At 36.0% G+C, this 12,740-nt stretch overlaps 1 protein-coding gene across 1 annotated transcript in view; it reads right to left on the minus strand.

The window, feature by feature from the left end:
- The window catches only part of LOC106136730 (cell adhesion molecule Dscam2), a 196,817-nt gene that overhangs the window by 19,332 nt on the left and 164,745 nt on the right, over positions 1-12,740 (minus strand). The window contains exons 6-9 of the mRNA XM_060949085.1: positions 8,788-8,937; positions 7,936-8,053; positions 7,191-7,401; positions 3,482-3,692 (exon numbers count right to left, since the gene is read on the minus strand). Coding sequence (XP_060805068.1) covers positions 3,482-3,692; positions 7,191-7,401; positions 7,936-8,053; positions 8,788-8,937 — 690 coding nt within the window. The remainder of the gene's footprint in view (positions 1-3,481; positions 3,693-7,190; positions 7,402-7,935; positions 8,054-8,787; positions 8,938-12,740) is intronic.

Genomic DNA, 12,740 nt, shown 5'->3' on the forward strand with positions numbered 1-12,740 from the left:
TAAAGATAACTTATCCTCAACTTATGCTTAGGTGATGTAAAAAGGCGGTTGCCATAACGCATTATGCAATACAATAAAAGAAATTTCACTAAGGTTCAGTATTTCCAAAGATACAAATAAAGATTTCTTTCTTACTTTCTAAGATTGGCCTCAACAAAGATTCAAAATAAAAAAAAAGAACTTTACAAACATAAAATGGATAATTTAGTGCAGGAATAGTTGCGAATGCACTTCTCTACAAACCGACATCGATCAATGTCCGCAGCAGTAATTACTGCAAAGTGCACATTTCACGAATAAATCAGATAAATCACGAACATTGATGTTTAGACAGATTGATTTATCATCAACGTTGTAATCAGTTTTTTTAATAAGAAAACAGAATTAATCAAAATTATCAAAAAGATTTTATAAAATATGCCGTGTGGTTCCCGGCACAATTACAAAAAAGAATAGGACCACTCCATCTCTTTCCCATGGATGTCGTAAAAGGCGACTAAGGAATGAGCTTATAAACTTGGGATTCCTCTTTTAGGCGATGTCTCTTCCTCTTTTAGATGATGGCTCTGTCCTCTTTTTCTGTCCTCTTTGTCCTCTTTTAGATGATGGCTCTGTCTACCCCGCAGGGGATATAGACGTGACCATATGTACATATGTATGTATGTATTTTGTAAGTACTAGCTACAAAACAATACGGAGCGAAATAAAGCAAGAATAAAAAAAAAATAGAAAATTATAAAAAAAAATAATGAAAACTTATCAAGTAATATTGAAATGAACTACAGAATTCACCGTTCCATAACCTTTCGTAATTCGTAGCTGACATTTATGTCAAATAAAGTTATTACCGATCGACGGAGTGGAAAACCCTTTTTGATTGTCTCTGGGAATACTGGAGCCCACGGGTGGGCACGTGGGTAATCTTAATACATAAAAGAGGTCCCTGACTGATTGATTGTTTGATTTATCAACACGTTTCCTAAACCAGGGTCTGGAGACTCCAAATTTGGCAAGTTGGTCTCTTATATCTTCTAGGAGTACACGAGGAGAAGATTAGCCGAAATTCCCGCGAAAAAGGAAATACATACATACATATGGTCACGTCTTGCGGGGTAGACAGAGCAAACAGTATTGAAAAGACTGATAGGCCACGCTCAGCTATTTGGCTTTATGATAGAATTGAGTTAGCCTTGAAGTAAGTTCGAAACTTGTGTTGCGAGATACTAACTCAACGATACTATATTTTATTATAAATACTTCTATAGTTAAACATCCAAGACCCAAGCCAATCAGAGAAAGTTCGTTTCTCATCATGCCCTGGCCGAGATTCGAACCCGGGACCTCCGGTGACACAGACAAGCGCACTACCGCTGCGCCACAGAGGCCGTCAAAGATAAGTATACCTATAAGAAAAGAACAATATTCAGTTGACGCGGACGGAGCCGTGTGCGTAAACTAGTACCCAATAACAATTCGCTGTGGGACGCCGTTTCAATTTCGGCTTAGCAATTACCAGGATCGGAATCCTAAGCAAATACAGCGGGTTCATTAATTCGGGATTTCCTTTGATTCCCGAAGGACCAATTATAGGAGACAAGTCTCTGTTTTACATCTTAGTTACTTATTGATTATTTATTTTTAAGTTTTCGTTGTTTGTAAGGAATTGTTACCGTTTCGTCATGATTGTCGTGGTCAATTTCGTCACACTTTTTTTAATGGCGTTTGTAGGTCAGTGGTTATAAATATGTATATATATTTTTTTTATATTAATTTCCTTTAATTTTTTATTATATTAATTTTTAAATACATAAATGAATAAATTGTTAATTTTGCCCATTTTTTAATTCCATCTGTTTAGATGATTGTTTCACCCTCTTTTAAACTCAAATTTGAAAAATCATATACTATTAATATACCGACTCGTAATATACCCACGAACATATATAGGTATGTACCTACATGCTGGTCATAAATTTCACCAACATTTTCTGTATTGTGTATTTTATTGCCATCGCATTTTAGAAAGATAACGTGAGCCGAAATCTATAATCCGAACGCGCAGCGCATTGAAAGTGGTTGAAGATTTAGAAGAATGGATGATGCCATTGGGCATTGTATTTTTAACTACTCGTAAGTTGGAGTGGTTTTAGGTTGAGTTAGGACCAATTCTGCTTGGCCTGGGTCTAGGAGGTTTATGAATAATAATAACAAATGTATTTATTATAAAACCTAGTATAGTTATAGTTTACTAGCGACCCGCCCCGGCTTCGCACGGGTGCAAAATTCGGAAAAAGTTATACATAAAAACCTCCCTCTTGAATCATTCTACCTGTTACAAAAAACCGCATCAAAATCCAGAAACAGACTAAAATAGCGACTTTGTTTTATACTATGTAGTGATGTATGTATGTAGTTTATTTATTATACACTAACATCTGTTAAGTATGCTGCCCACTCGATTCTAGGATATTACCTTTCACTACCCAAAGGTCGGCTGGAAGAGATTGCTTAGCGATAAGTCCGCCTTTGCTCAACATATTCATAATGTATGTTGCTACTACATGTATGTATTTTTTATGGGCAATAAAGATAATTTTTATTGTATAGTTGATTCAACGCGAAAGTTTAAAATCAGTTTAAGCAGTTTGTCATATCACAAAATATTTGCACAGTTATTTCAGAAACGTTGGAATTATATCGATTCGACATAAAGTAGAAATTCTTAATTTATAATCGGTTGAAACATCATAATATTCAACTTATTGACAGAAAAGGCATTATTAGGCAATCAGAATCATTAGGGAACTAGAATTTTTATAAAAAAATAAGTTTTGTGCATATTTTGCGGGTTCATTTGAAGCTGTTTTAGCGGGCGGTAGCATTTGTCACGTCAGTGGGCTGTCGTCGCGGCGGCGGCATGCCCTTTGTTCCTGACAATATTTCTTCCTTGCGAATAAACGGGAATGAAGAATAATGATGTGAGATTGGTTAAAAATACCCAGGAGACTATTTTTTTGGTAATATTATACTTTTACTTGATACATATAGTACCTAACTGTTTATTCCTTGCGGGTTAGACAGGGTCATCAGTTTCGAAGACTGAAAGGCCACGTTTAGCTGTATGGCTTATTTTTTTTTATAATAATTTGAATGCGTTTAACCTCTATCAGCCTGGTGGTAAGCAAGATAATTTTATTTTATATTTACTTTAGTTGCATTTTACGCCATCTAAGGAAGAGATATGGAGTGGTCCTATTCTAAAGTAAACTGTCTATTAATATTATATATTAAAAAATCTATTAGGTAGGTACTAAATTAAATAAGTTACACATTCATGGTATTCAAAACAGCAGAAGTAAATTCAATATACCAGTTATTACGCGTTCAATTGGAGATAGGACTCTTGACTAACAACAACGACTCACGCGCAAAATACTATCATTCTCAATCCAAAAAACCTAATTTTACCCTTCACACTCACCTCCCAGCCTCAATTCCGCGGCAGCTTGAGCTGAATCCAGGTCCCTCTCGGCGAAACACTGGTACATCCCTCTATGGGCCCTCACCACCGAGTGGATCCTCAGCACCTTCTCCGCCCCCCCCACGGGAACACCGTCGTGAAGCCACCTGATTCTGGCGTCACCACCTTCTACCGAGCAGTTGAAAGTCACTGAACTGCCCGAGTTTGCAACCTGAGGAAAAAAGGTTAAGTACCTTTTTTGTAAGGGAGTTTTTACTTAAACTTAACTCGGGATTCTTTTATAGGCGATGGGCTAGTAACCTGTCACTATTTGAATCTCAATTTTATCAAAAAGCCAAACAGCTGAACGAGGCCTTTCAGTCTTCACAACACGGTTGGCTCTGTCTGCCCCGCAAGGGATAAAGATGTGACTATATGTATATATGTGTATGAGTATTTTCACTGCGTCCACACTACTAATAATTATTATACACGTTTGATAATTTATTTTCAAAAGGCTGCTGTAAAACTGCATAAATAATATTCACAGTCTCAGCTTAAACGGTAACAGTTATTTCAATCTGCCTGATGGTAAGCAAAATTAAATTTCAGTTGAGCATGCAAGTTCAAATAATGCCTTTTCACTATGGTTTTCAAAATCCCTTAGTTGTAAGTATTCGTAGACAAACGCGAATTTTGAAAACTTCATTATTAAGTAACTGTAATATTTTATCTGTCTTAAAATGTAATTAATTCTTAATTCTAAAACCAAAACATTGTTCTCTTGAACTTCAAAAGACAAAAATACCAAGTCACTATCGATTCGAACCTTGGACCGTTTCATTGAATTCGATTAGCCGATGGAAAAGTGGCACTTGACGCGCAAGACAATTCAGCGCCGCCATGAATAATTCAGGGTGAATGCCAGGCTGCGATCACGACCGACGTATGGGGGTGAAAGGACTGTCTTTTTTTGGCAAAATAAGCTTAGTGACAAAAAAACTTGCAATTTTGAGGTAGTTATATTTTTTACATACATATAATCACGTCTATATCCCTTGCGGGGTAGACAGAGCCAACAGTCTTGTAAAGACTAATAGGCCACGTTCAGCTGTTTGGCTTTAAGATGGAATTGAGATTCAAATAGTGACAGGTTGCTAATCCATCGCCTAAAAGAAGTATCCCAAGTTTATAAGCCTACCCCTTAGTCGTATTTTACGACATCCATGGGAAAGAGATGGAGTGGTCCTATTCTTTTTTCTATTCGTGCCGGGAACCACACAACAATATTTTTTTAGGTAATTTTTGTTGCCAAAATGTGCATAAAAGAATAAAGTAGAATAAATAAAATTATTATAAACGGTACAGATTACACAGATTGAGTTTGTCTCGAAGTATATGTTCAAGACTTTTGTCACGAGACATTTACTCAACGATGTAACGATAAAAGACAAATGATTTAATAATAATCAGTTAACTATATGCTTAAGTACTGTATCCACGTAAAAGTTAGTAATTAGTCGCAAATAAGAGAAACAAATATTGTGTTATTGTAAAATGCCCAATATGACGAAAAGTAATAAACAATTCGACAAAGAAATCAATATAAATTTAACCTCTCTGAATAAATGATCTCAATAAAATCCCTACGCAATTAATTGGTGAAAATTACTCATTTTTATTTAAGCTTTGTTCACAAAGTTACGGAAAGTTTCGATCAGTACTGTTTACTTAGAATATTGCTTTCAAGCTCGTAATGAAATCACGAGGGAACAGCATTAATTTGGAATTAAATCAAAGTTTAGTACGGCCGTTAATATTTGTTGAGGATTAGTACTGAGTTAAATAACAAGAATTGACAATATACTTTTTTTTATTTGTTGGCTTTTTTCACGTTTTTTTTTCTGAAAGGGTGAGACAAGTAATGGTCAGAGAAAACATTATGAGGAAACTAACATCAGAATTTTAAAAGAGACGATTTTATAAAAACAATTTTAATTATCTTTGCTATCGTATTATATATTATCGTATGTATGTATTATCGGCTTCGAGCCGAGCCCACTCCTACTTCTTTTTGAGAAAATATTTTTTGTTCTGTATGTATGTATGAGTAACATATTATTATAATGAACGTTAACAATATTGTTATTTCTACACAGAACCAACTCAATGGCAAGGCTGAGTTGTGTTTCGTTTGATTTCGTTGCTTTTGTTGGCAATTGAAGTCAGAACTTTGATGTTTATTATATTGTTATTTGAAGGGAGCTCAGAAATCTTAACATATAATTCTCAACTCGTAAATTAAACAATACAGAGATTAAGCTTTTGTTAAGAAGGAATTATTCATTCTTAGAATAATTTCAATTAAATAATTCTAGTATAATTCCTTCTATATGCCGTGTGGTTCTCGGCACCAATAAAAAAAGAATAGGGTCACTCCATTTCGTTCCCACTGATGTCGTAAAAGGCGACTAAGGGCTAGGCGTATAAACTTAGGATTCTCCTTTTAGACGATGGGCTAGCAACGTGTCACTATTTGAATCTCAATTCTAACATTAAGCCAAATAGCTCAAAGTGACTTATCAGTATTTTCAAGATTGTCGGCTCTGTCTACCCTACAAGTGTGTGTATATGACGTGATTATGTGTATCTATGTATGTGCTCCTTCTATATTAGATAATGTAAAAAGATGCTAAGGTTTATTGAAAAAAAAAACTATTTTTTTCCTTGGTAAAGTCGTTATCCCTTTCAGGGTCGACAGAACCACTTTTATATATCATACACAAAAATATCTGCAGGACGAATGTTTGAAACACATAGGTACTATAACTAGCAACACATTGATTTTCAATAACGAAATCGACTTTGTAGTTAGCATTCATACGACACATCACACGCTTGTCAGACATTCGTAGTCTGAGCGAGATCGGGCGAGCACAAATTGAAAAATAAGTATTCAGCTTGTGACTCTGGGCATTGGTTGTTACTGTACACGTACGGTTTTATGGAAAGGTATTACGTTTTTTGGATCAACCGTGTTTTCGATTATATTTAGTGGGATCTTTTTGTCACTTTGCTTAAAAGTTTAAATAAATAAATACGAGATAAATTACACGAAGTTAGTTCGAGACTTGTGTTACGAGATACTATATTTTATAATAAATACTTATATAAATAAACTTCCAAGACCCAGGCCAATCAGAAAAAGTTATTTTCTCATCATGCCCTGGCCGGGATTCCAACCCGGGACCTTCGGTGTCACAGACAAGCGTACTACCGCTGCGCCACAGAGAGCGTCGAACGTTTTTAGTTTAAATTGGATACAAGGTATCACTTACTGACGTCACATCAGTTAAATATAATTATAACTACTACCGCTTCCAAAGCGCATATGTAAAAGAAGTGGAATAAAGTACACTACAGCATTTTCATTGGACATCTTTTTAATCTAAATATTGGACGAATGCACATTGTCTGCATTAAGAAAATCAATGAAAAAGTAATGGTAGATAGTACAATCCATCTTACACCTGCAATTTTGGGTAGACAAGCGACTCCTGTCTGGTTCTGGGATCCTTTAGACAGTGAAACCCAACCCAACTTCATCATCATAATGGTTGTAACAAACAACCAGGCAGAGACATCCAACCTGACCCTATTTTGAAGATTCAGAACTCATGCACTTCTAATATATTAAGATTCCTGTGTAGTGGAAGACGCTTTGTGATACCTGTAGCTGAGGCTGCACATTGACCAACAGCCTCGCCCGCACTCTCAGCCTGGCGTCTCGTCTCTGCTCTCCGTATTGATTGTGAGCCCTGCACGTCCAGACACCGCCGTCAGACAGCTGGGCTCGTCTGATGATCAGCACCTGGTCTGAGACCGATATCCTGATGCTGTTGGAGACGGGGCTGAGGCGGCCGTTGGAGTGGCGGAACCAACTGGAAAAATGATGAAATTGGTACACTCACAGATATAAATAGAAACATTAGGACTATAAAAGGTTGACTAGGCAAATATTAGGTTGACTAAGCAAATATATAAGGAGAGTGTGGATGGAAAGGTAGAAATGGGAAGTCCTAGACGAACGTACCTTGATCAAATTAAGGACGTCTTGGTAAAAGGTGAGGTCAAGAGTACCCGAAACCGCCGAGCTTGCATGAAGAGCGTTATGAATGTGGATGAAGCGAGTATGCAGAGATCGTGACAAGCGTAAATATGTAGCAAATGTAGAAAAAAATTGTATGTAGAAAAAGGTGTGATTTTACGTCTGTATGTATTATGACTTCTGAATAAGAATTTTAAGAAAAACTTTGACTAAAACACGATCGCAGTTCGGCTCACTATGATTTTTTACATTCCCACAGGTATTACAGAAAAAATCTCTCTTGTGCACCCCTAGACCACAATCTTTACATTCAGCGTTTATGGTATAGCATTGATCCTATTAAAAAACGACTAATTAGAACGCATACCTGTATGTAGGTGGTGGAATGCCTATAGCACAACACACTAGTCTTATATCGCCTCCCTGTGGTACCACCTCGTCTTCAGATATCGACAGCATTCGCGGCGCCATGCTTCCGGTGGAATCTGCGCAAATAATGTGAAGAATGATAATATAGTTCATCATCATAGAGTTAATGTCAAACCCAAAAGCCTAGAAATGAAATGCTATAAAAAAGTAGGTCTGTATATGTCGTTATCATATTTGGTTAAAGTGAGACAAAAACAGCGTGATGGACGGTTTCCTAGAAAGCTCCGCTCTGGCAATCCATGCAAGCAAGAAGCAATTAATAAATCTTTACATACATATAATCACGTCTATATCGATTGCGGGGTAGACAGAGCCAACAGTCTTGAAAAGACTGATAGGCCACGTTCAGCTGTTTGGCTTAATGACAGAATTTAGTTTCAAATAGTGACAGGTCGCTAGCCCATTGCCTAAAAGAAGAATGTCAAGTTTATAAGCTTTAGTCGCTTTTAACGAAAATTTTTGAGTCCATATTTCATAGTCGTTTCGTAATAATCTGACTTCCATTTTAAAATCAAAGTAACAAATGAACCTTGAAAAATGGATACAAATTTATCAATTTAAAATAATGTGGAGGGAAAGGTCGGAGTGGGAAGGCCTAGCCGAACGTATCTTGATCAAATTAAGGACGTCCTGGTAAAGGGTCAGGTCAAGAGTACCCGAAGAGAGTTATGAATGTGGATGAAGCGAAGGACGTATGCAGAGATCGTGGCAAGTGGAAAGATGTAGTAGCTGCCTACCTCTCCGGGAAAGAGGCGTGATTTTATGTATGTATGTATGATTTCAAACATACGTGCAACAGTAACAACAGCGGGCTGACTTCTTCTCTTTTCTCCAGTGAGAGCGTGCTGCACCTCACAGGAGTAGGTGGTTCCATCATCAGGTCTCACGTCTCTAACTACCAAGATGTCGCCGCGGCTCCCCCCTATTATGTATCGGCCACCTGGAACAAATACTTAAATTAACACCTGTTGTCGAATTTTCTATAGGCTTATTATAAACTAGCGGCCCGCCCCGGCTTCGCACGGGTGGACATATTTTTGTGTTTTATATTTTGAAATAAATTTATTTCAAAACAAATTTATGCCTATGTCACTTTTGAAGATCTATTCTATATCTGTGCCAAATTTTATCAAAATCGGACCAGTAGTTTTTGAGTTTATTCCACATAAACATACAAAAATACAAATCTTTCCTCTTTATTATTAGTGTGGAAATGGATTTCGGGGAATTCCTCTCACATTGCAATCCAAATTCACATAAGGTACACCTGCATTGCCAAATTAAAAATCTTAAAATAAAACGAATTGCAATTATAGTTCAGGCTCCTTTCAGTTATTTTACATTCAGTTTTGGCATACATGAAAAAATTTAACAAATTTTTATGATTATTTTGGAGTTTATTTTCATTTTCCGTTATCACTTACTTTCACCCAATTTATTGTCTCTAATTCTTAATTAAGACCCTTAATCGAATATTAAACTCTATTATAATATTCGTACACAAAAGGATCCTAAGATTTGATACTCGAAACTCATCCGATAGTGTAATCCCATTAAATCCACCCCGATCAATCCTACGTTCTGCGCCAAAGGAGATATCCTTTGCTTTGTCTTTGAAACGCTTGTGAAATTCCTGCCTTTGTGACGGGCACTAAACACATTAACAGCTACAGTGATTTTACTGACAAGTTAACGTTCACATCTTTGCCATCGTAAATTATATACTATCCGGCAAAAATGTTGCACGATGATTCGGTTATATCTAACACACATACTTATAATCTCGTCTGTCTCCTTAGCGAGGCGTAGACAAAGCCAACAGTCTTGAAGACTTATAGGCCACCTTCAGCTGATTGGCTTAAAGATAGAATTGAGATTCAAATATGATAATGACTGGTTGCCAGATCATTGTCAACAAAAAGAATCCCAAGTTTATAAGTTGCCTTTTACGACATCCATGGCAAAGAGATGGAGTGGTACCATTCTAACAAAATCTGTTACCGTATGAGAAAACCTGTATTACAGGCAATTGTCTGAAATAAACAGTCCAAATTTTATAGTCGTTTCGTAATAATCTGACTTCCATTTTAAAATCAAAATAACAAATGAACCTTAAATCTTCCTCGAGGTCCTACACTAAATAAAGAAAATAAAAATATTCGTTATTGAGTACGCTTTTAAAAAATATTAATACATACATACATATGGTCACGTCTATATCTCTTGTGGGGTAGACAGAGCCAACAGTCTTGAAAAGACTGATCGGCCACGTTCAGCTATTTGGCTTAATGATAGAATTGAGATCAAAATAGTGATAGGTTGCTAGCCCATCGCCTAAAAAAAGAATCCCAAGTTTGTAAGCCTATCTCTTAGTCGCCTTTTACGACATCCATAGGAAAGAGATGGAGTGGGAAAAATGTTAATTCGCATCACTAAATTATTTCCTTAATAATGCAAACGCGTTCAATAAATAAACTTACCTATTTCAAACAAACTTGAAAAAAAAAAAAAACATTCTTTATTGCTATCCCCGCCAGGAAACAAACTTTGTCCCACAATCAGTACACACTACAGATAAACTGAATAAGAACTGTTCGCGGTAAATAGATTCAGATTTTAAAGTTTTCCACGGAGTTAGCGCTAATGCAAGTTTAATGTCCGTCTTTGATGCAGTTCCGAGGAATTACCGGGAGTGACGCCGGTATTGTAAAATTGTGGATACGGCATATATATTCAGTTAACGCAATTAATTTTAAGCGTAATGAAAGCTTTGTACAGTTATATAAAGCGTTTTACAACTTAAAATAGGACCATATCTTTCCCGTGGATGTCATGGAAGGCGACTAACTAGTTCTACATTCATTCATGTTTTTTAATGTAGACAATGTGCATTCGTCCATGATTAAGATTTAAGAGATCTATATTTGTATATTGACGTCCGATGAAAATGCTGCAGTGTAGTTTGTTCCGCCGCTTCTTCTACACATGCGCTTCGGAAGCGGTAGTAGTTATAATTAGATTTAAGCGATGTTACAAACTTGGGATTAATTTTTAGGCGATGGGCTAGCAACCTGTCACTATTTGAATCTCAATTCTATCATTAAGCCTAACAGCTGAACGTGGCCATTCTGTCTTTTCAAGACTTGGCTCTATCTACCCCGCAAGGGATATAGACGTGACCATATGTATGTAGTTATGTAATTTAATTTACAGAATATTATTCAGTTAATCTTCTTACTCCTAGACTCTGTTCGCCCCGCAGTAGTTTATGCAGATTAGCGCCGCTTGGTTTAACGTCACCACACCCCGTCCTCTTTAAACTTTGCTTTTATTAATATTTATAGCGTTTTATCAGAGGCCGTTTGTGAACAGATTTGAGCGGATAAATGGAAATGTTGTAAACTTTTACGAGTAATTTTTTGATATTTTTAGTAGATTTTCGTAAATCCATTAGGTGAACAGCATTAAAACTTTTAAAAATATTCTGTCAGTTTTATGCCTTGTAGTATTTATGGGTCATGTTTTATAACCATAAAATCATCGGATTTGTGGAATTTAGAGGTTCCACCATTAGAATAGAATAGAATAGAATAGAATAGAATAGAATAGAATAGAATAGAATAGAATAGAATAGAATAGAATAGAATAGAATAGAATAGAATAGAATAGAATAGAATAGAATAGAATAGAATAGAATAGAATAGAATAGAATAGAATAGAATAGAATAGAATAGAATAGAATAGAATAGAATAGAATAGAATAGAATAGAATAGAATAGAATAGAATAGAATAGAATAGAATAGAATAGAATAGAATAGAATAGAACAGATTTATTTTCAAAATTGGATACAAGGTATCACTTATTGACGTCACATCACCTAAATCTAATTATAACTACTACCGCTTCCAAAGCGCATGTGTAGAAGAACCGGTGGAACAAACTACAGTGCAGCATTTTCATCGGACGGCAATTTACAAATATAGATCACTTAAATCTAAATCATGGACGAATGCACATTGTCTACATTAAGAAACATGAATGAATGTAGAACTGATTTCTCATGGAACAAGTGTAAACCCATGCAAGTAAGAAGTAAGTGGAATGACTCGCAACCAACAGGTAGGTAGCCATTTCTGAGCTTAAGATTCAGCAGAACATTCTTTTTTTTTTTAATTATTAATCTTTTTCCTCCTGGCGTTTGTGCCAGTAACATTGGCGTTTCTGGGGAGGAGCTCGGGGTGCGCCATTATGATCCTGGATTGAGGCAGGTTTTTACACAAAGCTACACTTTGCAGATATACATACTTAACTCATATTGGATCATGATTACTCATTCAGCGGTCTGAATTTGGAGGTTTCCTCACGATGATATTCCTCACCGTAACGTATAATTTGCGCATTTCACCCTGGTATCTATCGACCACCATATTTTTTTTAATTATTAATATCATGACATAACTACTTAGCGTACATTTACCTTATAATCTTTTATGAACTCGCGACACCTATAAACTTAAGTCTCTAACGCAATAAAGAGTTAGCGGTATACAAACTTATGACGTCATCAAACGCCTCTGAAGGAAGGCAAAGTCGTAAATGTATATCGTCACTCGTTAGTTGGCGAGAACTAATATTATAGAATAAAGCATCTAGAAGGTTAACTATACAGATTTTTGCTTTGATAAGGTACAATTAAAAAAACATTGATCACTGAAATACTTTTATATGTACTGGGCCAATC

The sequence above is a fragment of the Amyelois transitella genome, chromosome 3 (genome assembly GCF_032362555.1).
Source record: "Amyelois transitella isolate CPQ chromosome 3, ilAmyTran1.1, whole genome shotgun sequence".
Lineage (NCBI taxonomy): Eukaryota > Metazoa > Arthropoda > Insecta > Lepidoptera > Pyralidae > Amyelois > Amyelois transitella.